The sequence below is a fragment of the Festucalex cinctus genome, chromosome 13, assembly GCF_051991245.1.
Source record: "Festucalex cinctus isolate MCC-2025b chromosome 13, RoL_Fcin_1.0, whole genome shotgun sequence".
In the NCBI taxonomy this organism is placed as follows: Eukaryota; Metazoa; Chordata; class Actinopteri; order Syngnathiformes; family Syngnathidae; genus Festucalex; species Festucalex cinctus.
This window is the reverse complement of record NC_135423.1, coordinates 4,745,001-4,771,699: the sequence shown is the minus strand read 5'-3', so window position 1 is coordinate 4,771,699 and position 26,699 is coordinate 4,745,001. Positions and strand designations below refer to the sequence as shown.

Here is a 26,699-nt window from a genome sequence, read left to right as displayed (position 1 = left end):
CGCGCTTAATTAACGGCCACAAGACTGCCACAGGAAGCGCCGCAACAGGAATTCTCGTTACATGCGCAAATGTTCATCGCTACCACAAGGGGGCGCCCAAGCTTAAGGGGAATTTACAGCACAGTGCCTTGACATACGAGTTGAAATTGTCCCATGACCACTCGTTGAAATGAATGGAAATACAATTAATTTGTCATAGTCTCAATACTTAAAAACATATTTTTATAATATGAAAAAAGTAAAACTAATTGATACCATTAGAGCATGATGAAAAAATCCCGAATAGAGGAAGCCCCTCCCCCACTTGTACACGCCCCACCCCACCCCATGTGTTCCAGTTAATGTGTGACCATGCCTTTAATGTTACAGTGCATACTGGACGTTTGCTAAATGTGCACTCAAGTCAATGATTAGCCAGGCTGCTGTTGCACATGTTGAACTGTCACCACACAAGCTGCACAAGCTGGAGGAAAGGATTGAACGCAGGCTGCCACCTAGAGGCCCAAACCATGAATCAAGACGAGCTGAGGTTTTGTGTTGCTTCAGTCCATGAGGAGGGAGGCATAGATTAATATTACCATTGCTTGGTCAAATTGAAATAAAAGCATAAAATTCCACATCAGACTTATTGCATTTAAAAAAAAAAAAAATTTCAAATGTTGGTGTTTCTTGGTCTAAAGCCCTTTGACAGCTGCTTTAATTAATCTGTTTCCTCTTGAGGCTTGGTGTGAAATGGCAGCATGCTGATCAAAACCCTCTCGCACATGCGACAAAAAACATCCTAAAGGTCGCTCTGACTAAGTCGGTGTGAATTCAAATTTGCAGCCCGGGAAGACAGAAAAACAGGAGCTCATGCATTTGAAGCGGTTGATGTAAGCCGACAAGCTAATCACATTGTCATAATTCTAAATTTTATTCCCAGTCACTATTTACTACGCTTCTGCAGGCAGCAAATAAAAATCTGCATGACAACGATGAGCGCATAAAGCCCTCGCTCATGAATAAAAGATGAAAGAGGCTCTTGCGAAGCAAGCAAACGACAACAATGCGGCCTGGTCGCTGGGGTTCGGCGTTACAGTATGTGTGCGGCATGCCAGCGCACCATTGAGGAGAATTCGAGAGGCGGACGAAAGCATCCCAAGCACTTCCCAGCCCAAAGACCCAAACGGTGCTGCAAAACTGGCACCGACTCCTATCAAGCTTGAGTGCTCTTCAAGTTTGGCACAGAGTAGACCTCCACCAAGGCCGAACAAGAAACACATTCTGGAGCAAATCCCCCCGGAAGTGATGTTGAAGCTTCACTTTGTGAACATGTGAATTTGTTATTTGCAAATACGTGGGCGATTATTGCTGTTAGACCAATTTGGAGGAAAGTGGAAGGGGAGTCAAAGTGTTGCAACATCATATTGAGATATTTCATTCTAATGGGATCCAATAGGCCACAAGAAGGACTCATTGGTGAGGGACGAGGTCAGCAATGGATTCATTTAGCAATATGTTCAGGTGTACCTTCAGGGCAATTAGAACAGGCACTGAAGCAGTAGCTTGTGCAATTAGAAAGGCCGTCAGACTCCAAAGTAATTCAGACGTCCGTTCGGAGTTTTCAAGTGCGCAACACACTCTGAAAACAGTGGAAGATTTCCAGGAAATGAAAATCATGGAAACATTCCTTCGCACACCAACCAGCCGCCCTCTCTGTATTTGCGTCTTTTCTACATTGTTTTGTCATCTGTGGTGCTTGAAAAACATCATGAGTAGAAAGGAGCGTATGCTGAATTATATATTAAATTCTTTTTCTTTTTTTGATGTCAAAATGCAGACCTTAGACTTGTCCAGAATTTTTTTTTTTTTTTGGGGGGGGGCAAAAGTGTACCCTGCCCATCTCACCACTCGTTTTCAACAGCAGGCTGGAATGCAGGAGTCACCGCCACTATTTATGCAGATCTGTGTGCGCTAACTCTACACGGGGCAGCAGTCACTCTCTAAATACTCGCCGTTATCTCTGGCATTTTTCATCATGCCAGGTGGGCTGAGATTTGATTCACATGCTGGCCAAAACGATGCAAATCAAATATTACGGATAGCAAGATTCCTTATTTTGGGGGTGGTTAATTGGTGACAATTGCCTAAATACTTTACTTGAGGGTACTACTGATTAAAAACACGACCAAAGAAGACATTTGTGAAAATCTTGGCAAACGTTAAATTAGCTACATATTATATGGCGTAATCTCACTCAGTAAATCAATCATTTACCCCAAAAAATAAAGCGCAGCCAGATTTACACTTAGTGTTAATGTAGCAACATTGCAGAACATCGAGTTCCTTCATTTGGAGCTTGGTTATTTTATCTTAAAAACATGCATTGTGCCATTTTGAAGTGATTAAGACATAAGATGTTACTAGAAAATGCGGGGGTGTCTAGATCATGCTATGTAAACACTGTGCACAAAATTAGTACATATGCTAGGATATATGAGAAGGTTGAATAAAGTAAGTGATTGTGGTTGCTGTTACAAGCCACATTAAGGAATAGTCAATCTCTCAACTGCGTAAGCGCAGTACAAAACTCTGTACAGTAGCATTAGCACAGATGCTAGCACTGGAAAACACGAGAGATGGACCTGGCTAGACGATAAACAAAGAGTTGCACAGAGAGACAGTGGTAACAGAAGCAATAATCCGACAAACACACACACTTCTCAGACCTCTACTACAGTGAATCGATCTGATTGGTTGTGACTAAGCAAAGGATTCAAGACTGACATAACAAAGCTACTTGACATCACATAACATCACATAACCTAAAACCAGTTGAAACTAGATGCTAGTTACATCAGTACACAACAGACACTTGACCTCACGGTCATGAACCCAAGTTAACAGGTCATGAACTCAAACTTAACCCTGGGCGTGACCCCAGACATGACAGATATCATCGTCAGGCGAATATTGTGCGCGTACATGTCGACATCTAGGCCACATAAGCACTGCATATACAGTAAAAGTCGAAATGCTAGCATTAGCACAGATGCTAGCACTAAGATAGAGGTGGACAGGCCAGGTCCACCTGTATCTTGAGTCTTTCCAACTGATAATTTCCCACAAGTAAAAATGAAATTAACACATTTTTTTTGTTTTGTTTACTCACTGACATCTAACAATAACCTTACATGGAAAAAAGGCTACCTGACTTTTAATTTGAGGTAAAAGCACTTCTTCAGAGCGGACCCTAAATTGAAGGTTTGCCATCACAACCATGCGTCTGATCTGAAAGTGTTTGCGGTTCACATGATGGCACATGCCCGGGCCATGTAAAATTGCAACCTTTCCCCGTTCAAAAAGTAACGCGTGGCCAATACGGCGGCGAAACACGTGAGACGTCTGACTAAATCGGAGCTGCTGAGCGTGACTGGAAAGAATGCAGCCATATCGACTAAAGTATTGGGACGCATTCCACTGACCGCATGTGGAAATGTCAGACAAATGTGAGTCTGTTTGTCCCTTTAGCGGCCATGATAACTGTCTTTCTTGCGCAAGAGAAATAAACCGAATGACAAGGGAAAATCATCCAGTTGAGAAACGTCCACCGTAAAGGACACCGACGCCACGTACAGTATAAATTGCTTCTATACAGTACTTGTCATGGTTACTGCGATTGCTCCTTGCGCCAGATATTCATGCACAGTAGAAATAAACAGAACAAATAAAAACAATCCACAGTCATAAACTCACTTGGTCAATTTACGTGTCAAACTTAATGCAATCACTCTTCTTGACAATTTGTCACCGTAAGCACTTCCTTGCACAATGGAAATAAACAACTACAAATAATCCACATACGGAAAAAGTCCATGGCACTGAGACGCCATACAATCAAACAATTAATGCAATGACTCCTCTCACCAGTTTTTAATCATAACAGCCAACTCCGCAAGGTTTATTAAAAAAAAATAATAATTGTAGTATGAGTAAATCCCCCAATATTGTTTCCATATATTAGGTAAAGTATTTTTTGATCAAGAGTGAATGTGATGGGACAAAAAAAAAAAAAAAATGAAATTTTAGCAAATCTTTGCCCTGTTTACCTCCATAAATCTCCACGGCCAATGTCAAGAATCACGCAAGTAAATTAACGCCGCGTCGGATCCTCGTAAAAGCCGTCAGCGGTCCGTCGATAGCTCATCAGCGTTGACACGCAGTGGCTTCCCACCTCGTTACATAACGCAGATTTATCTGCCTCTCTATTGTCAGTCAATAGGAATTATTTACTGCACCCGCAACACCCTGTTGTTGGCTGAAGGTCAAGTTTGTCGGCATGTACACGCACACGCACACACGAGCCAGCACGCTAGACTGGAAGCGACCTTTTGCCAGAGACAATCAGCTGATGTGGAAAGGAACACAACAAGGACTCAGTCTTCATTCCTTCCCATGTTGCCTCCCTGTTAAGGCAAGGCAAGTTTATTTTGTATAGCACATTTCATGCACAAGGCAACTCCAATGTGCTTTAATGTTAAGCCCGGCAAACGCTGCCACAATTAAGGATTTAACCTGTTTCACGCCTCATTTTTAGCACATTTCCTTGTTGTTAGCATTGTTTTTAGCATTAGCATTTCTGGCTAGGGTTGTTCAAATTCCAGAAATTCTTCAAAGTTGTCAGTTTGCTGTACTGAGGGAGCAAAAAAAAAAAAAAAGCAACAATTAAAAAGTAATACCCTAAAAAAAATTTAAAAAAAAAGTAAAAATAAAAAGTGAAAAAAGTGCTGTTCCTGCTATTTTTTTTTTCTTCATCAAATCAAAAATAATAATAATTCACTTATCTATCATTTCCCCCACGGTGTTTTTATAACTGACGGCCATTTTTATTTATTTATTTTTAAAGTCCTGGTGAGAACTGTGCCCCTCACTGATCTGATGCTGCCCTTCCCCTCTTGTAAATAGTTTCATTAACAACTGTGCTGATTGTGAGGACAAAAATGAATACATTACTTTTTTTTTTTTTTTGGCCTCAAAATGCAGTATGTGCATGTTTCCATCTTGAATATGACACCGTAAACAATATGAAATTATCTTCAGCCTGTGGTTAATTCTCATCATTCGCATGGAAATTTCCAATTCGGAATACAGTATTTTCCTGATTCCTTTATTTTGCCATGGAAACCTACTGGAAAGTTTCCAATCCATTAGCAAGTTATTTCCTTGCTCCAAGCCCAGAAGAAAGTTTTGCCTTCTTTTGACTCCCGCAAAACTGAAGTGAAAGAGTGACGACTTTTGTATGCACAACGTTGTAATTTAAATCAATGTTATAACATCAAAGCAAAGAGAAGCACATTGATTTGTCGCTAGCATTGTTTTTAGAATTAGCAAGTCTGCCCGGACCAGAGATGCCTTCCTCTTGATTGGGCAAGTTTCAAAGCTTGCCACTAACAGAACTTAAAAGTGACAGTGTGTAAAATGTAGTGCCATCTAGTGGTGAACTAATAGAATGCAAGGACCCACATGCAAAGCACAAGCACTACGGTGCCTCAGAGAGACCACACTTCACAAGCCTACCACCAATTACTACGTTCACAAAGTTCTTCTTTGGGTATCCCTAGGTAGTGATACTAGACCTACGATAAAATAACAAATGTATGTTGAATTGCATATTAGTTAAATAGTGAATTGTAAAATGAATGAACATTGAAAAGTTAAAAATTTCGACATATTGTCCCTTTTAGAAGAACTGCGATGACATTAAATAAAGAGAGTTAGTGAGAGAGTTTAGCGTTAGCATTCCTAGTCCACAAACTTTGCAACAACACTTGAAACCCAAAGTACTCAAATGGAACAACTGTTGCATTATTCAAAGTTGAATTGTGCACAGTTAAGAGAGACGTTTGGCAAGTTGGCATTGATTGTAGCACTTTCTTTGGGGTTTTGTTTTGTTTTGTTTTTATTAGCATAAGCATTCCTGGTTCACGGACAGAGAAACACCTTCTTCTTGTTTTGTTTTGACAGTCCTCAACCGGAAGAAAGATAGTGACACATACAGGACATAATTGGAAGTTGAAAAATAAAAATATGTTTAATATTGTCCAAAAGACAGAAAATTCTTCTTTGTTGTCCAATTATTCTCAACCGAAAACTTTTGTGGAACAAACGACTCGTGTAATTGCAAAAAGTCAAAGTGGCAATGGCCATTTCCCAGCATTCCCTCCAGTGTGGCTTTGATTCAACCACAAACCCCCCCCCCCGTACCTCCAGCTATCCTCTTGAGTAGCTGCTGCCTGGCAATGATCCGTCCCAGTCTGTAGCCGGAGCGCCTACGGTGGTGGTCCATCCTCAGGTAGATGTCCCGGCTCTCCGGGGTCATGCTGCCAAGACACTCGCTGCCCGAGGACTCCGGGAGTTCTCGAAACATGTCCAACATGTGGGGGAACAAAAACTGAGCTCCGGCTAAAACAAGCCAAGGAGAGTGCCTGGTACTCTTCACACAGAGGTGCAAAAATCCTAGAGTGAGCCGAGTGGGACGGCACAGAGGGTGGGGGGCAGGAGCGGTCACGTGATCCGACGGAAGGCCAATGGCGGGGAGGCTGTGGGAGACCTGCCCACCTAAGCAGAGCTGAATCTAGGGTCTGTGTGAAGGCCTGTCAGCACGGGAGGGAAATATAAATACCACCGGAATGCCGACCGAGTGAGTAAGGAGTGCAGTGGGAGCTCTTGTAAAAATAGTGCTTGTGTTGTTTTTTTGCCTTTTTTTTTTGTAATTAGAATCCGCCCTGCTCTAGAACAACCCGTCTAGTGTGGCTGGACACGCAGAGTCAGGCGGTGCCCAGGAAGTGACCGAACGGACTGTGGTGACACAACAGCAAGAGAATTTGTTTTGCTGGGTGGCGATTGGCAAAAGCTAATTTCAGCACACCAACAACACCCCCAGGAAGGCCTCTCAGCAGGCTTCCTCAAAAATTGTCATGCCACCAGTTGTTTCTTTAGCCTGAGGATAAAAAAGGTTCAGCAAAAACGTAGGATTGGTTCCAAAAAGGAATTGACGACCTTGTGAATACTGAAATATGCGGATGGTTCACCGCATAGTTGTTGATGCAACGTGTACTTTTCTAACCTTGCTCTCGCAAGATAAATTCTTGTAGTATTTGTGAGTTCACAAACTCCGGAGAATACATCTTGTACCGCTCCCGCAGATAACCGCCGTTCCCGAACAAAAGGTGGTTCGGACCAATCACAGAGCGACATTGTGTTTCGGGGCAGGATATGCAACTGTGACGAAAACCAGGAAGCCAGCGCCGACACAGGAGCTAACAATCAAACCCAACATGGACGAATGGACGCTGCAATTAATTCTGTTCTCTCGTTTCCGAGTTGAATATTGAACAGCGAGAGGTGCTTCGTGCATTTCCCACTGGTAAGATGTTCGACTTCTTGTATGTTTTTAGGCATGGCTTCTTGAGACTTTTTTTGTAGGTCTCCTTGTGAAAGACATGCTGACCAAATTCAATGTTAAGATGTCAAACTGACATCGGGGGCTCAATTTTGTTCTTTATGGCGAGTCATCAAAATTGCCCCTAAGACGGTCCCTTCAAACCAAAATGACTGTTTTCAGGCACGATTTATCGAGACATAGTTTTTATTATGATCCCCTCAGTTCAAAATGGCTGACTTCCTGTATGTTTTTGGGCATAGTTTCTTGCGCCTTTTTTACGGGTCTACTCATGAGAGGCATGCCTACCAAATTTCAAGTTGCTCTGTGAAACGACTTTCAGCGTCTGAATTTTCCAAAAAAAAAAAAAAAACATTTTCTGCCTTGGCACCGCACCGCACCCTCAGGCCATAAATAGAAACATGTGCCATTCCTGCATTTTACGACTGAGCAGCCTCCTCACACCTGGATTAAAGTCCACATCCGGACCCACCCAGTCCTCCTCAGGATCCGGACCACATTCCCAGTGACGGTGCCGCTTTGTGCTATACAGTCCCGCCTGTGCCGTTGCGCCGGTGGCAGCGTGGCGCCATACGACCACGTTAAACACACAAGCCCGTTTGTACACGGCCACTCGCCACCCCGCCATCAAATCCACTCCATCTTTAAGCGCACAAAGAGCACAATTCAGCAGCACACTTGAGGGGTTTTCATAAATGTCTCAGAGGATTAACGCCGCACTCACACACACTCAGGTGGAGTTTCTTTTTTCAGCGGCGGGTGATGGCGTCACGCCACTGGGTGATTTCATAGGGCAGGGCACAAACACCTGACTTCATTCATAGAATCGCTACACATGGTGAAAAAAAAAAAAAAAGATGAGCGGCGGCATGCCGCGTAAAGTAATACCCAAACAGACTTGACTCTTCCCGTGTTTACTTCCTCGCTTAAGACGTCTAGACGGACGCATTCCAACACCGCGTTCGGGCCTCTCGTCTTACGGAATCTACCGGCAGCTTATAAGAGATGAGAAATGATATGCAGGAATTACGTTTTTGGAAACAATAAACTTGTTGTAATGGTAAGGTCCAAAGCTCTAATGCAATACACTGTACACATTTAAGAAATGATTGTACACCGGTACCTCGTTTTACTAGTGACTGGATAAGTTTTTCACACAAAGTGGTAAATCTAGGTCCAGAAAGAAAAAAACCCTTCCAAAATAATTTGGATTTAGCCCCTGATGCTAGCTAGCTAGCTAGATAGCTCCCTAGCAGGTAAACGAGCACCATGGGAGCTAGCTAGCTAGCATCTGAAAGTAAAAACCCTGTCCACAGTTTGGCTTTCGCCCCTGATGCTAGCTAGCGAGCTAGCTCATTAGCAGGTAAACGAGCACCATGGGAGCTAGCTATTCAGGCTCGCTAGCTAGCAAGTCCCTGGGCAAAAGTCAAACTGTGGCAGGGTTTTTAGTTTTTGGACTTGGATTTGCCACTTCTGTTTCTTCAAGAGATGGGCAGCCACTATGCTATCTACAGACTTGGGCCAAATAGTGGAACCCAGAGTTCGAAGTAAACATGGTGAAGCTGTTTTTAGCTGTTATGCTGCACACAAATGGAATAAACTGAACAGAAGTGAAGTCAGCCCTGAGTGTAAATTCTTTTAAATCCAGGTTAAAAACTTTGCTTTTTTTCACTTTAAGGTATTTTAAACATTTTTAAATCATGTGTTTTTGTTTTTTGTTTTTGTTTTTTTAAATACCTTATGCTAAATGTTTTTAAAGTTTGCTATCTAAAGTTTTAACACTGTCAATTTATATTCTTTTAGTAAATTTTGTGACCTACTTTTGTTTTCTCTTCTTTGCTTGTGAATGTTAACTACTGTGGTTGTTGATGTTTATAGGTGTTGTGATTTCCATGTGTAAAGGACACTGAGTTGAGTTGCCTTGTGTATGAAAGGTGATATACAAAGTCTGTGTCGACCAAAATCAAACGTGTGCCAGCAAGCCTTGTTTCTCCGTTTGCGAGCTAAGCTACTTCTACAAGAAAGACAAATGGGCCTTACTCAGGTGCAGGTGCTTCCACTCACGGCTGCGTCACTTAGCATATGAATCACCACAACTGGCAGCTCAGACGGGATTCAATCGATTCGCAAAAACAGCGTCTACGCCGGGATTTCCCCACTTCCAGTTCCCGCCACTCAATACTGCTGTGTGAGTGCAATATAAAATTTGTACACACACACACACGATAACTGAGACAAATTGTTTCTCCCACTTTCATATTATTAATGTCAACAAAAGCCAGATTATTTGATGAGTCTACTACATTATCTTGAGTGATTATCTTGTGGCATGAGGCCCGTACAGCTTAAAATCTGAGCATTTCAGTCTGTCAGCAAAGGCTCGATTATTGGATGTGTGCAAAACATGATGCTGAATGATTATCCTGTGGTTTGCACGCATACAGATAATTGGGCTGAACTTGAGCATTTTTTTCCCTCCTTATGTTCAAAACAAAGCCAGCAAATGCCAGAATATCAAAGGTGTCTAAAATATTATTTTGAGCGATTATCCTGTAACAATAATCTTGCCAAATTTGAGCACTTACACACCATCTCCTCTCAAAGTATCTCTAAAATTTCTGGATTTGTTATCATAACTGATTTGTTTCCCCCTAAAAACGTCAATTAAAGAGATTCACGTGAAACCGAATCCTTGCAAAGGTTAATCCCCTGTAAAGGGTCCTTGAGCCCAACAAGTTTGAGAATCATGGTATGCAACATCTGGACTGTATTAGCATGACTTCATCTCCTCGTAGTGTGCCGTTCCCACGTGAACACGTCTTGTGTTCATGTGTGACTTACTACACGGGCGATTGCGTCACACTGCAAGATGTGGATGCTTCCAAAATCCACCCGTTTGTTGTCGCTCACTTGCTCATTAGGGTCAAGAGTGAGCTGGAGTCTAGCCGAGCTGCGCCCTGGAATGGTCGCTGGCCAATCACAGGACACACATACAGCAATGACCACTCACATTTGCACAAATAGGCAGCGCAGTCTTTAGTTTACCTAGTGAAAATTGTATAAAAAGGCTGGACTAGAGATTCAAACCGCAAATCCTTTGACTGTTAGGCAAATGTGGTACCCACTTTACCACCGTGGGGAAACCAGACCCTCAGCCTGCACCCATTTTTGTCATTTCCAATTTTTTTTGCACTCAAATTACATAATTAAAATAGTGTATAACTTGTGGAACGTTCCAATGCAAAAACAACCCATTGGCGCCACCGTGTGCCCACGTCAGGCCCGCACTTGCACCCGTGCGCACACAAAAACTCCTCAAAAGTTTCCTACAAGTGGGCAAAAGGCAAGAAAATGTTCCACCAGTAATATTACATGTCATTTTGTATACAAACGTGAGACATGCGCAATAATACGTCTATAGGTCACCAACGTTGCTGACTTTGTAACAATACAATTGTCAAAAACAATAATAATAATAATAATAATAATAATAATAATAATAATAATAATAATAATAATAATAATACTTTCCCTGGTTAATAGTACGCCACGACGTCAGAAAAAATAAATAAATAAACGTAAATAGGCTTATACGACGTGCCAGAATTGGGGCGCACGAAGACGGGCTTCCTTGGGGCCGCCTCACCCGAGATTGCCACTGACCTGCCAGCCGCCGCTCGCGGACATTCCTCCAGAGTAAGTCCCAAGCTTTGGACGTGGAACTCCACAGCTGCTCGCTGAAGGACCGCCGCAGCTTCAGCGTGGCCGACGTCCGTTTAGACGTCATCGCACACGGACATAATCCACAACAACAAAAATCCTCCAGTCACTTGATGCAGAAAAGAGAAGAAATGCCACTTCTATTTTATTCCCGGTTAACTTTCAAATGTTTTCTCATCTCCAGCGGTGCATGTCCGGGGGGGAAAAAAAAATAGTCCTGGTCAAATTTAAAACGTTATCATCACGCGGAGGAAATGTAAAGAAATATTTGTGGACGACTTTCACACTTCCCACCAGATGTGCATGCGTGTGCGTGTATGTGAGGAAAGCCACGCACGGGAGAGCCTCAGAGACGCGATGCATTCACTGACTGTAGGAAATGTGTTAACGCAGGTGAAAGTTGAAACGCGTGGAAAGAAAACGCAATATTTCAACTACTCCGGGACTTGTTAAATGAATAGTAAAAGGGAAAAAAAAGCACAGGCTTTGAAATGTATTGAAGTACAAATTTAAGCTCGAATTGTGATTAGGAGCAAACGATTTACTTTAGATAAACTTTTAGTGGAGCAATTTCAAACAAATACAATTTTCAGTCCAGCACAATTTAAAAGTCAAAATCCAAACTAATAACTGTAGCAGCTGAAAACAAACAAATAACATAAGATAAATATTAAATATTTGTTTAAATATTTAAAATAGAATTCATTTCTAAAAAAAAAAAATCTGTTCCTGTTTAGTATTTTGCATAATTTTAATACATTGCCTACTATTTTGCTGTTCAAAGCCAGATATGCTCTGCTTTAATGCGCTTTCAGCCGACTTTCGTGAAAAGTGTACTTGATCACATGCACAAGCATTTAATTTAATTCCAGTCTTTGTTTTTATTTGTTCATTTTTCCTTTGAGACAAGTAACCGAAAACAAAAAGGGCTGGCGGGAAGAAGCTGAAGCTTATGAAACAATCCTGTCCGTTTTAGGTTATCTTAGCAATTAGCATGTCTTCTCCTTCTTCCGCTGATAACTCCTCGTCACATTCGTCAGTTTATTCGCCACCATGGACTGACTTAGTGAGTCCGCAACGAGTTAGGCCGCTAAGTCAGCCGAAGCTCGTTTGCTAGCTAACTGGTGTGCCGTAGCACCAAGCTACAAGTACACCGTGTGAGTACTATTGCCACCTTTGTGGAAAACAGCCTTTATGTAGCGCTATTTATGAAGTATCATGACGAGCTGAGCGGGTTCGTCTTTTAAAAGCAGGAACGCGGCTTCACTTTCAGCATCATTTAGCTCTGTTGTCACAACAGTTTGCGCCCCAAAAACAAGGCCAGAGAGCAGCGGACAAATCACGCATGCAAGGTTCACCTGGCAAACGGATGATATGGGAATCATTTGAGGAATTCCTCACCTCGTATTGTGAGGTATCGGCCGTCGTGGATTTCTCGGTCACGGCCTGGCGTTATTGTTCAAACACGTCTAATTCCTCCACAAACACGGCTTTGACGCGACGAGAGCAGCTGAAGACTCGGCTGCGTGCAAGACGAACGGTATTCTGCTGAACTCGGCGTGCCCTCTCTGCGTGAAGCTGAGCTAATGTTACTTCGCGAGCTCATCTGACACATGGCAGCGTGTTTTTTTCACCCTTACATACTGCTCTTTTTCCACACACATGCTGTGGTCACGAATATCTATGAACTACTACATGTATAGCCAATGACGATTGGTCAACATGGACTCGTGAGTCGTGACATAATTACTGTTATTGTTCCCTATCGATTGTCTATGATTAAAAAGTCAGCAGGGCATCTTTACCTAAGCAGGTAATCATGTGGCTAGTTGTGTGTGTTCTGTGTGTGTGAAAGGTTGGAATGCGTTCACCGGCGGTGATCAGCATGTTGCTATTTTAAGTGCCATTACTTCTGACCTGGGGCTAAAAGCACAAATGAGACAGGAAGCAGCGTTCTTAGACCTCTCCGGACCGGAAGTCTCGGCGTCAGGACAATTTGGCTTACGTCATGCACGAAGCAGAAAAAAATGATCACAAGTTTAAATCCATCTTGAACTGTCTTGATTTAAAAAGTTTCACTGTGCTAAATGTGTCCGCTTCAAGTGAATTTGTCAACTTTGTGTAAGCTTCCTGTTTATTTGTTCCAACTTCCTGTTAGTTTGCTAAGCGTATAGTTTGAAGACATTGATTTCTCAGTGGTGTTTTGACGTTATTTCCAGTAATGTCGCGTTATTTAACGTCAATGTTATTTTTGCTGTTTTTTTTAACAGAGGCAACACAAGATGGCTGCCCTCTGGCTTCAGCCACGAGAGGCCAATTGTGAGTCCATCGTATATTTTGTATCAGTCCGTGTTTCAAGTTCTCATTCGTTTGCATCAACTTCCTTTTAGCATTGTTTTGTTATATTGGCATGACGTGGACAGACTTGGCAGAACGTGGACAGACTTGGCAGGACAGACTTGGCAGGGTGTGTACATACTTGGCAGGACAGATTTGGCAGAACGTGGACAGACATGGCAGGACGTGGACAGACTTGGCTTGGAGGTGAGACACTTGACCAGACGTGGACAAACTTGACCGGACGTAGACAAACTTGACCGGACGTAGACGCTACCAACACAGCTTAGCACACCTCAACAGGACAAGACAAGACAGGACAATGCTACCACAACGCATGAACAAAAACCACCGACTAAATGCAACACTAACGAGACACTAACAAGACACAACTGGGAAACACAATAGGCTGAGGGCACTGATAGGTCACACATACTGGGAAGTGAAGACACGCAGGTGGACAAGGATAACGATAACGAGACATGGGGAGAACTCAGGACAAAACACTACAAACACCTAAAACCAAAATAACCTAACCACATGGAACCAAAACATGACACCTCAAAATGAAGGAATAAGTGTCAATATGGTAAACAAGAAGGAGATGAAGGAGAATTGGACGGACACGAGCGTTTGGCCAACGTGCGGCCACATTGTGACCCGTCTTGACGTGAATCAGTAGTGAGGAAAACACCGGCTTCAGAATTCAGCCTGGCTCACTGCGGCCACCGCGACTTGGCGGCGAGTCGACGACACAAGAGAAAACATCCATCAGGCCTGGGAATGTCCCAACCATGTCCTCTTTTGTTTGTTTTGGACCAGAAGTGGACGTTTGACTCTACAATTCCAATTTGCCCACCTATGTCGCATGGCCGACGCGTCGGGAAAAGAAGGGGACTGCAAGGCTACGCTAACGCACACCATCACCAACCACTAGCAAGTGGAAGTTGACTAAAACTAACAGGAAGTTGAAAAATCTCAGATGTGAGGAAAAGTGATTTCTCCCTCATTCTTGGGTCACGCTTAGGCGAGGCCCCGTTAAATAGTCTGGGAGAGCGCTCTAATGGAAAATGGGCTCAGGGAGCGTATACATCCCCTCCGAAAACCCCCCGAGGGCTCTTCCCAGGCATGTGCTATAAATTTCCTGACCATATATTCCCAAGTGGAGTTCATTTTTCCAGAGGAGCCACACATGTGGCGCATATCTGCCTTTAGATTATGGCTTTAGGACGACGGGGTGGCTGGGATGGATTTCCTACTCCATTAAAGTGGTCCCTAATCTTGTTTTGTTGAGGACCTTCGTCATGGTTTCTTCTCGCTTATTGCTTTCCCAGAGGTCAACTCAGACTTGTTTGCTGTAGTCTCCCCCTTTTGCACACGTTTGTGACTTAACCTGAGTGATGGAAGCCGCCAAATTTGTTGGCTAAAGTGTGAAAGTGTTGTGGAGGTGAGTGTGTGCGTGCATGTGAAGGGGGGCCCGAGGAAGAACGAAAAGTTGTGATGACAAGCGTACGTGGCCGTTGTCCCGCTGAATGACAAAGCATGTAATGCTGTCGGGTCCCCCAATCGGCTCAGGCCGCGTCGGCCCACGAAGTTGCCTGGGAAAACATTTCACAACAACCTCCGGCACCTGGTTTGGGTTAAGGCACTGAGGGCTTACAGGGTTACACTTCTTTACCAATACCATTTTTTTTTAAAAACACATTTCCCCACAAAAGTCAAAAAAAAAATTCAGGGAAATGTTAAATGCTGTTGTGATGTGAAATGATGCAAGTCTATTGGCTACTCTTTTTACACACATTAAAGGGGAAGTCAATCCCCCAAAATGTTTATGCAGCCCCACTAGTCTAAATATAGCATTCTGGTTAATATTATGCTAGGGAATATGAGTCAAGCCGCAAAATCCAGCCGTTTTAAAATCTATCTCAGGGGGCGGCCATTTTGCCGCTTCCTGTCGGCTTAAGTTGACATCACAGTTGCTCAGGTCTTAGGTAAACAATCACAGCGTAGCTTCAAAAAAACAGGTGAGCTGTGATTGGTCGTTGCCCGAGCACTGAGCAACTGTGATGTCATCTTCAGTCGACAGTAAGTGGCAAAATGGCCACCCGTTGAGATGGATAAAAACGGCTGGACTCGTATTCCACAAATGTAATATTAATCAGAATGTCATTTTTAGGCTAGTGAGGTCCTTACATATTATTGTCAATTTTTTAAGGTCGACTTCCCCTTTAAATTAATAGGAAGTTGACAAATGGATACAATTTAACAAGGAAGTTGAAACCAACTAAATGGAAGTTGACATGACAACTGACAGGAAAGTTGATATCAACTGCCATTGCTTAACTGAACGTTCATAACAAGCAAAAAGAGGCAACAAAGTAACAACAACAACAACAAAACTTATTAGGAAGTTTTAGTGACATGATCTAGCAGGAAGTTGATGCAACAGTAGCACACATTTAATTGAAGTTGACACACACAATCAGCAAGTTGAGGCAAACTAACTGGAACTTGACAAGAATTTACAGGAAGTTGATGCACACCGCCCGAAAATTGAAAATCTTACCCGACTTGACTAAGACACAGAAACATGAAGCAGACTAGCAAGCGATGGACGTGACCAAACGGACTAGCAAGAAGTGGACACACATTACCCGGAATCTGAAACTAACTTAATTGACAGGCACAAACGGGAAAATGAGGCAGTGGGGTTTGAAGTCATGCTAAAGCTTTCAAGCCCGGAGTCAAGTCTCAAGGTCATGTTTAACCCTAACTGATTGCACTCGGGGATATCGAGGCAACAATTCCAACCCTAATGAAAATATTTTGGGGCAGCCAAAAAATGGTTCCTGCTCTTCTTCCCCAACATTGACAAACAAGTACGTATGCTCAAGAAAAAGTCCCCAAATACTAGTGGCCACCTTTTTTTTTTTGGATATTATTAGTATATATATATTTTTTTTATCCTCCCTGCTGGCCTCCTCCACACTCAGGAAACCGCAAGTCATTTTCCATCTTTCCATGTGTGGAATTTTTCATGCAGTCTTCACGCCAGCGGCAGTCGTGACTAGTGGCTCGTAAATTTAGCGCATGATGTCACCCATCTGGCGGCCAATGGGAGACGACGACGGAATCTGAATCGGTTGGACTCCACCCACGCAGAATAACCACACTTGGTAACAGTGGGTGGGGGGGGGGGGGGGGGGGGGGTGGTCCTATGTTGTTTTTTCCACGCAAACTGGACTGAAATGGACCAAGATCCTTTTGTAAGGTTTCAAATCGGGGTTGTAAGGCAAAGTGAGGGTTTCAAGTTAGAGTCTCAAATGAGCCTGAGTGGGTGAGGGTTTCAAACTGTGCTTAATGTTTCCAATTTTTGTTTCATATCAGGTTTTAGACAAATGTTGGGGATTCAAGTTAAGAGTTAGGGTTTCAAATTAGGGTTTCACGAAAGACGTTTTAAATACACTACATGTATCACACTGCTGTCGAACGATGACTCGAAATGATAGTGCTAGATGATGATCACATGATTATTTTGATGTCAGCATTTGTGTGGGATTTGATGAGGTTGTACCTAATGAAGTGGCCAGTGAATGTACGGTAGCCCCGTTTTAGCCACTACTATTCAAAATAAGAATAATATAGCTCTGAATTCTCAGCTATGTTACGGATGGCATTCGCGATGGAGATTTTCACTCGTGCTCACGCCACATATTTCTCCCACGCAAATCGAGCTTGCAAACAAGTGAGGCGGAATGTTTACGTCCACTTGTACTGTCCCGTCATGCGCGGCAGTGCAACCCAAGATGCCGCTCAAATCCCACAGCTGTGCTGCGCTGTGAGACCCAATACACCCCCCCGACATCGCTTGCAACAAACCGACATGCCCTCAGCATTACACTTAGAATAATGATCTGGCACGCGGCCTCATTTCAACGACACGCTGCCAAGTATTTTTGTAATTCACTCAATTGTATATTGTAACGTTGCAATTAAAACAATTGGGCCTTTTCTTTAAAAAAAAAAAAAAAAAAAAAACTTCCAAAATCACATTCTTTTACATCTAAAATAGTCTTTGTAAATTACACATTTTTCTTATTATAAAAATATTGTGAAATTATTGTATACTGTAATGTACTATTTTAAAATAAAATCAATAGAATATATATTGCTATGTATATTTTGTAATATAATTACAAAAAAAACCTGAAAACTATCTTTTAGTCTTCACAAATCACATTTTTACTTACCGGTATTTTTAAAATTACAAAACTTTTCTTGTATTAAAAACTATAACAATATTTTTGTACTACATTTTTTTAATTGCATTTTTTTTTTTTTGCAGAAAATGTGATTTAAAAAAAAAAAATCAATCATAAAATGAAACCATTTTGTAAGCTACAAACGAATCATGTAAAACGATCCGAGTCGTTCGAATTTTGTGGCTTTTTGTGACGTCACCACATGAATAGCAAAGGGGGAAATGTGATGCTAACCATAGAAGCAGATGTAGTGCAAATGTAGTGGTAGCGTAGCGAGAAACACTTGCAAAAACTTCCCACACGCCAGCAATAACTTTCCTTATTTGGCGTGTTTGTGACATCACCACTGTAGGCTTCCACCAGGGACAGCAAAAGGGTGAAATGTGATGCTAACCATAGAACCACATATGGACATTTTTGGAGGGTAGCGTTAGCATAGCGCCAAACAGGTTTCTGAAAATTCCTAAACAAGAGTCGTCACCTTACCTGCTCCTTCTTCACTTGTCATCGTGTTGAAAACCTGGAAGAGCAAAAAAAAAAAAAAAAAAAGAGCCAATGTGGTCACACAATCGTTTTGGTCCTAATCAATCAGGAGTTTCTGAGGGATCAGCTGAAAATGCAAAATCATTTGACAGACTTTTGATCAGCCGGGCCTCTCGGTGAGAAGCCTGGAAGACGACAACGTCAACATTCCTCTCCATTTTCCTGCCTGCTTTGATTTACACTCGCCTGCTTTCCACATTTTTTCCCTGGCGGCGACTCGGCCACGTCCCACCGCCCGCTGACCTTCGCTTTTCGTGGTGCGCTCGTCGTTCCAGTTTTCTGTCGCTGCGTACGTTTTCACTCGCGGCATCAATAATCTTTTGTTTGTTTCCATGAAAGATGCTGAATTTGAGTTATTGGTTTGTGATTCATGCTCGGAGTTGGGAATGAAACGGTTTATGGATATTAAACCATTCGACATTGGAGGTGCAGTACCCGTATTTACCACCAGGCTACATGAATATATACATTATATTAGAGGGGTCAAAAAAAAAAAAAAATGAGCGCGTTCATTTTTTTATTTAATTTAAAGTTCCTTTAAGGCCACTCATTTTTTTTTAATGCACAATTAATAAGCGCCCCTTAACTTGGAAAGCCTGCAATCCAGTTGCAACGCAGCAGATACGTCCACATCAAAATTTTGCATTAATAATTTGAATAATAATGCATATATTTGTGGAAACTGGGGTCAAGCTGCATTTTACAATTTGAAAAAAAAAAGTGCAGAATTTCACAAATTACTTCATGTTAAAGATTAGATTGCTCTTAATGTGAAAAGAAAAATGCACTGAGCTGTCAGAGTCTTACAAATGCAATTATGCCATCTAGTGGCAAGAAAATGACCTCAACACAAATCAATGTCGCACTTGTTTGTTTTTTTTTACAGTACAGTACATCTTTTTCATTTTGACACCGTTTGTCCGAGTTCAGTCCAGACCAACATCTGGAGAAATGGAGAAAAGAGACTTGCTTGAATAGCAACACGGTGCTGTCACAATGATTGATGGCGGATGTAATTACGTCTGGTCCAACGCGTCGAGGCCACACTTTGAGTGCAAATGATGCTTTTGCTGACAGTCTGTCAACAACGATAAGGATCAGTTTCACGGCGCATACTCTAGCAACGCTGAGAGAAATGTTCATGTTTACAACATTAGGTCCGTCTAACCAGAGAGAGTTGATACAAACATTCAAAAAGACAAAATAGGAATATATACACAATTGGAATGCTTACTTGAACTCATTTTAATTTACGTTAATTTTTGCTTGAATATTTTTTTTAAATATGATTTAAATATATATATTTTTTTGTATTTCATGTTTTTGATGAATAATTGCTGCTCTATCCAATACAATCAATTACATTAATGAACTCATACTAGTGTAAAATTGCATTACATTAGTTTTATTTAGTTGTATAACATTTTGTTTAGCAATATTTAGTGACTAGTTCTATTTCATCAATTCCACTTTGTTGCTGCTGATTGAAAATAATACAATAATACTTCAATGTGGTCAATGTCAGTGTAAATAAAAAAAATAAAATAAAAACTTTCGGCAGCTTAGGCCTACTTGTAACTGTCATGTATTATGCATGTTTGCATTAAACTTCCTGGTGGCCAATGTGTGCACAGCTAAACCTGAACATGTTTTTACATGATGATTTTATAAATTACAGTACTGTGAAGCGCTATTTTTCTTTTTAAAAACAGATTACAATTTTTTTTCATTGGTGCTTTATTGGGATCTAGAACGACTTAACGACATTTCCATCCATTTCAATGGGGAAACATGATTTGACACAATAGTTTTGAGTTACAAGCGTGATCATGGAATGAATTAAACTTGTAAGTCAAGGCAACATCATACTGCACTATGATTTTATTTTGGACTATATTATCTTCAAAAATACAGACATTTTTCAGTGGTTTTTCAACACGTGACATAAATAACATCACGTTTTCCATGGCAAACATTTGAGATAATCAATCTTCCACACTGCATTGGAGATTTGCTGCACAATGATGCAGATAGGAGGCACATTCCGTTTTCCCATGCCAACAAAAGGGGAGCCTACGGTGGCAGGTGCCAAAAAACGTGTCCAAAGTCTTCCTTAAAGCACATCTCGCTGGAAAGAGAAGTCCATCTGTATCTCATTGCCGCTCCCCGTTGTCGTATGGAGCGCTTATGTAAGAAGAAAAACATTTTTTTTACTGCATTTTGTACGCTCCCGCTCAACAACAAACTGTCTCAGGCCAAAACAGAGAAGATGGAATCTGGCTGTCTGGTTCAAGAAACATTCTCAGCTGTTTTGAACCGGCAACGTTGCAGTTTTGCAGTTTAAAGTGACAGCTGGTGTCTAATTTGAGAGAGCAAACGTCACCTGAAGAGGCAAACACCTCCGCCAAGGCTTCCACATTTGCGACTTGTAAAATCTTCAGTCAGGTTCCAGAGCCCCCGAAATTGAACTTTAAATGACATCACCATCAAATGTGATTGGGATTTTGGCATGTTCTGTCTACATTGCTGACAATATGGATGAGATCCAGATTAACTATTAATCAGCAAATTTCATCTCGGTTCAAATAAACGGTTTCATGTTGACGTTTGTGCCCCCCCCCCCCCCCCCCCCCCCCTCTTAACATTTCAAGTTGTATCAATACTTTATGAAAAAAAAATGTCTCTTCTTGTTTTTCTATCCATCTGTCCGGCACATGACACAAGTGGCTCATATTAAACGTTCTTTGTGCAGTTAAGTTGGCAAACAAGTCGTACTGAAGAATGACTTGATCCTATGAGGATGCTACTTTGCAGGCAACAATGCTCATTAGCATTGCCCTGAACAGAAACGCTCATCTACTGAACGGCACATGGCAACGTCGGCAACGTGTGGGGAAAAAAAAAAAAGTCGGGGCGGAATCCAGCGAGAAAAGCTCACCGCGTTCTTGCTTCTCCCTCGGTTTCCCACGGAGGCACGGCGAGGAACACAAGATCCGCTTTGGCCGGGACATTCCCCTCGCTGGGCTCGCTCCGTCGGGGCTTCGCTCAACTAACGAGCGCTGAAACAACATCATGGCGACATTCAGCATCCGTCGCTCTGGACGTCTGTCCGTCTGTCCAGACCAGGACAGACCAGAACTGGACCAAAACAAAACGTTGAGGTCACCGTCTGTGGTAGGGAAAGCATTCAACGTGACAGAAGCGCACAAAGGAGCTTGTATGTGCGGATGCGCCTTTGAGAGGACAGAGACGATGACCTTGTCAAACATCCCAGTAAAGACGTCTTGGCCTGTCAGGGCTTTGAAAGCCGGCAGCGCTGAATGCCGGCGCTTGGTTTGGCAGATGCCTGCCAGGCATTCGCCGGCCCCTCGGAACCATCCCTAAAGAGCCCAATGGAACAAATACAACAGCTCCTCTGTGGACCACGAAAGAAGACTTTTGTGCCCTCAGTTCTACCTCTTGCTGGCCTACCAAGCAACTCGCCATCAAAACGAGCACAATGGCCGCCTGTTCTCGGTCGCGGAGTCGCGGCAGGGATGTGCAGACCAAAATCGAGAAAAACAAAAGTCAGACGGACGTGCGGCAAAGATGGCAGTGTCCTCTTAATTGGAAGGAGAGGACAACAGTCTTGAGAGGAAGCCTTGCAAGTTGAATTCAGTCCCACACTTGATGTCTGAAAGATTTTGAAACACTCTGTGGTGGGAAGGACCAAGTACAAATACTTTGTTTTGTAACCATACTTACCTCGCCGCTGCCAACTGTTTTCAAAGCAGTTTCTTCGAGCATTTTGACAGATCTTTCAAGACCCACACAATATTGAGTTTTGTGACTATATAAGCACCTAAACCTACACTAGGGCTTGGAAAGTCAACCAAGTCAGATCAGTCGACTTGAAAAATAAAAATGCGTGCCACGAACCATGTTTTCGTCGCCGTCTGTTTCTACATGGACCTTGTTTGTAAACGCACGCAGTGGACAGGAAGTTATTGAGCTCATTGTAGCCATCAGGCAGCTCCACTCATTTACTTATGGGCTAAATGCATTGTCTGGAACTAACTTTTAAGACACTATTACATGAGTCATGTAGATATTATGTATGTGTGAACTAAATGGTGTTTGTTTACTGCAAGTGTAATCGCTAGTGTGCTAACGCTAATAGTGATTGCTAAGTTAACCATTTAGCATAATCTAATTTTGTTAGCATTTAAAAATGCTCATGGACAGAATATAATTAGTACTACTTATATCAACTCAACTCATGAAGTTGTAATGATAAAAATGGCGGTTAATATTTGTTTACCTAAGTTGGTAATCGCTAGCACGCTAATGCTAATCACCATTGATGATCGTTTAGCATAGGCTAACTGTTTGTTGAAGATAAATAATTAGTAGTCAAAGCCACTCAATTCGACTCGCGTTCAAAATGCATGTGTGAATACTTTTTCCGCTTCTGCTAACACTGTAGGAGCGCAGAAAATGAATTTCAGCCCGATTGACAGCATGACCAGGAATGCGGCGCATGCTTTACTGCAAGGCCCCTGAGCTTCCAGAACTGCACAACTCATGGAAATAAATTTCATATGAACTCAGCTGCTTTTATTTGTTGATGAGCTGCTTTAACATCTGCCATTTGCCTTCTCTGCTCATGTACGTGTCTGTAAACATATGTGTGTACCCTTGCTTGGTGACATTCCAAGTGTACCAAAATGTGTACCCAGTCGACAAACCGCCACAGGAAGGATTATTGTGTGGACTAGCGAGTGTTTAGCAATAAACCCCAAACAGTTCGCTTGTTTATTTAGCCAGAAAGTTTATTACACTAGTCTGGAGCCAAGACCACCTTTTTGGTGTGCAACAGGATTTGGATGATAACGTTCACATGGGACCAACACACCAAACTGAACCGAACTTGGAACGCAATCAAATCGGACTTGGGCGTGTCACAGACAAAGCAGTTTTTAGTACCATTCCAAATGACCTTTTGCGTACGTGAGTACCTGGTCCAGACCAAAGAAACATGGTGCACATATTTTGTCATTTTGACACTGGTTCTTGTCAGTGCCATGTTCAAACTTGAGATAATCAAACCTGCAGCAGTTTACTCATTAGTGGACCATGAACTAGCAGAACAAATTGACAGGCGCAAACACGGCTGAATTTTGCTACTAGTTGAGAATGTGATTCATCCTCAATCCGATTTGATATTTCTACAGCGGTAAACACCAACGACTTGGTGCCAATCAACTAATTTGGAGCAGAGAAAGCGAACTTGAGCTTGCTTCCATCCATGTCGGGCTCACCTGTTTTTTGCGTGCGGTGCAGGGCGTGTCAGAGGGCGAGGAACCTGCGCTCAGAGCCTCCTCAATGTCCAGATTGAGCTGGTCCAGCTTCCTCATCAGCTGGCTCATGGACTCGGACCAGGGAGGCTTGAGCTGCGGGGACTCCTGGAAGGGATTATGGGATATGTTCAAACTTTGAACTAAAAATTGTTCATCTACAGTGAACCTCGGTTTCTTGTGGCGAACACGTTCCAGGCCCAACTGCAGAAGGTGAAAATCCTCACTCGTCAGCATAGAAATTGGTCAGTCTACTCAAACCATCATTGTAGTTGCTGTTAGCATGACTTTTAGCATGGTAGCCTTGTATTAATTCTGTTTAGTCCATGTTGTATGGAATCAGAGGGGAAGGTGTACCGTCAACTTACTGTATATGACTCAGCATTTTTCCCACTCAGCTTGCCGTCTGCTGTTACTGTCACGTCAAGTGTTAGCATGTGATGTCGGCAATTTTATTTTAGAATTTTAGTACTTCTCTTGTAGACTGTCTTATCCCCTTCTTCTTCTTATTATTATTATTATTTCTTGTAACATTGTGACCCTCCTTCTTATAACACTGTGACTTTAGTATCGCAGGATTCTCTTTTATCCTCACAATCTTATTAAATTTCCTTAGCTTTTTATCTTTGTAAAGAAAGAACTCGTTTTAGATGTCATGAGAACATAGGCAAACGTCAAACGTGCTTGCAGAGTTGCAGAAATGTACTTCTTTTAAATGAATTGCTTCCAATTAACTTTTTTTTTTTCTTATTTGCGCATAACTGGAGGAGGGAGAAAGCAAGACCAGACACTGCAAACACACACACATTTTTGCTATAATTAAAGTGACTAGTCCTAAATAAATAAAAAATAAATAAATAAATAAATAAACGGTGCCCACCTGTTCTAGTTAGCCCCAAGGACAACCTCAGTAAACTCACAGGTCTGTTTTAAAAAGAGCTCGACAGTGATAGGACATGGTGGCCTACTTAGAATTAATATTGTTAACATTTATTTAAAATTAACATCATGCAGATTTCTTCTACATTTTGTTTAAAACGAAAATAGATTGTGTTCAGTGGGGAAAAGTTTTGTTTGTTTTGGGTTTTTTAAAGCTACACAAATATTTTTTTTTTTTAAACAAAAAAGGTCATTTTAAGGCTGTAATTTTAATACTGTGATACCGCGAACCTAATGTTATCATACCGTCAGAATCCAATAGTGGCCCATGCCTATCTGTCACCAAGATCAATATAGCAAATCATATTCCCCGTTGAAATGAATGGATTGCAATTAGCCCCCCCCCAAAAAAAAAAAATATTCTCAAGCGATGAGTCTTTTGCAGTTGTTATCTTGTGTTGCGCTGGCATGCAAGTCATACAGTCGGCCTACATTTTTACGACGTTTGATTATTTGACATCTGGCACCAAGAAGGAGCTTTGTTTCATGGCACATTTTTTCACAAGGAGCGCCCGATGGGATTGCAACACTTTTATTCTTCTTCTTTACTGTTGACAATGTGGCTGACTGCTATTTGCACTCTCAAAACACTTGCATTAAAAATACTATCACCCAATATCGACAGACTCGCTGCTTTTGTTAATTTGGCCCAACTTTCTTCAAATTGTTAGTGTTGTCTTACAAAGTGACACCATTTTTTTGTACAAAATGGCACCCTAATTTTAATCATGTAAATTACAACTTGTCATTATGACTTCTCACATTGTGGAATGAGGAATATTATTGTTATATAATATACATGCGCGAACTATTTGCTTGTCATTTATTGATCCAAATTCACTGCATAGGAGAAAAAAAAAAATGCATTTTTGTTTGCCGTGCAAGGTACCTTATAATGAGCTGCTGCTCTTTTCTTCCCATAAGTGACATCCATTGATTGAACTTCGCTGTTGTATTCCAAGGTTGCGTTTTACATTTTTACACTAGTTGCATTTTGCATCTTTTTGCACAGTCAACAGAAAGTTTATTCCCCATTTTCGACCCACCTGATGATCAAGGCCAGACACATGCTCACTTGCCAAACCAGGTGAACCTATGCACTCACTAATAGGCAAGACCACGCCCCCCAGTGACACCACCAATCAACACGATAGATCTCAGCACTTGCACAACACACCCCTCCTGCCACCCTCACCTTGTATTGCAACTTCTTTCTGGTATAGATTTTTTTTTTTTTAATTCACAATAATGCCTTTTTATTGTGACTTTTTCCAAGGATTATGTTAATTTAATTTAAGGTACTGACAAGGTGGTACATTATTTCAAGTCTGAAGGGAGACTGCTGACTCGACATTTTTCCCCACTCAGTCCCAAAGGGATGACCTAAATGTTGAGGCCCTCCACTCCACCCCTCTCCAGTTCATGTTCCCTGCTCAGGCCTGAGAGGTCACCTAAGGTGAGCTTCCCCTCAGTGTTAAGTGTGGAGATGACTTGTCTCCAGTTTGACATGTTTAGACAGCGTGTTCTTGTGTCTGTCAAACAAATGTGCTGACATATTTCCATTTTTTTTTGTCCCCCTTTGTCACTGTCACATGCAAGTGTGTAAATACATGAAACTGTGTACAGTGCATGTGAGGAGTGACAACTCGCCATATATTTAGTACAGAGCAGGAATTTATTTGTAAAATGCAATGTCCAATCCCTAAAAAGGAGCCACTATACTTTGGAATTAAATCTGCCTAGCAACAAGCGACAATGAAAACTAATGATCATAATATTACAAATATATTTTTCATATTTGGACTTTAATCTTGCAAAATGAAGACTTTGCTTATTTAAACTATAATTTCAACAGTACTCTTGTATGATTATGATGGTTTTTCTGTATTTCTCTGGTGTTTTGTATCTCTTCCTGCTAATGAAGCCCTGGAGTATATGTGGCCTCTCACCATCAGATGTATTCCAAAGGGAAGCTTGAAAGTGATTCATGTCATCCTACAGAGCCACCACTCACCAAAAATAAATAAACAAATAAAATCAATGAATCACTTTTTGCTGTGAACTGGCTCCTTCCATCCGTCCCGGCGCCATGGCAACCAGTCCCGGTACAAATTGCCGTTA

At 41.9% G+C, this 26,699-nt stretch overlaps 1 protein-coding gene across 7 annotated transcripts in view; it reads right to left on the bottom strand.

Moving 5' to 3' along the window:
• Window positions 1-26,699, bottom strand: part of stard13b (StAR related lipid transfer domain containing 13b) — a 59,851-nt gene that overhangs the window by 26,602 nt on the left and 6,550 nt on the right. Inside the window, exons 1-3 of one of the 7 annotated variants that reach the window (XM_077540857.1) lie at window positions 25,625-25,682; window positions 23,604-23,747; window positions 18,247-18,280 (exon numbers count right to left, since the gene is read on the bottom strand). In XM_077540857.1, the coding sequence (XP_077396983.1) occupies window positions 18,247-18,280; window positions 23,604-23,711 (142 nt within the window). In that variant the 5' untranslated portion in view covers window positions 23,712-23,747; window positions 25,625-25,682. Of the gene's footprint in view, window positions 1-6,243; window positions 6,485-11,104; window positions 11,245-18,246; window positions 18,281-21,241; window positions 21,407-23,603; window positions 23,748-25,467; window positions 25,683-26,699 lie in introns of those variants that run through there. The other 6 variants (XM_077540854.1, XM_077540852.1, XM_077540861.1 and 3 more) reach the window with 6 other exon arrangements.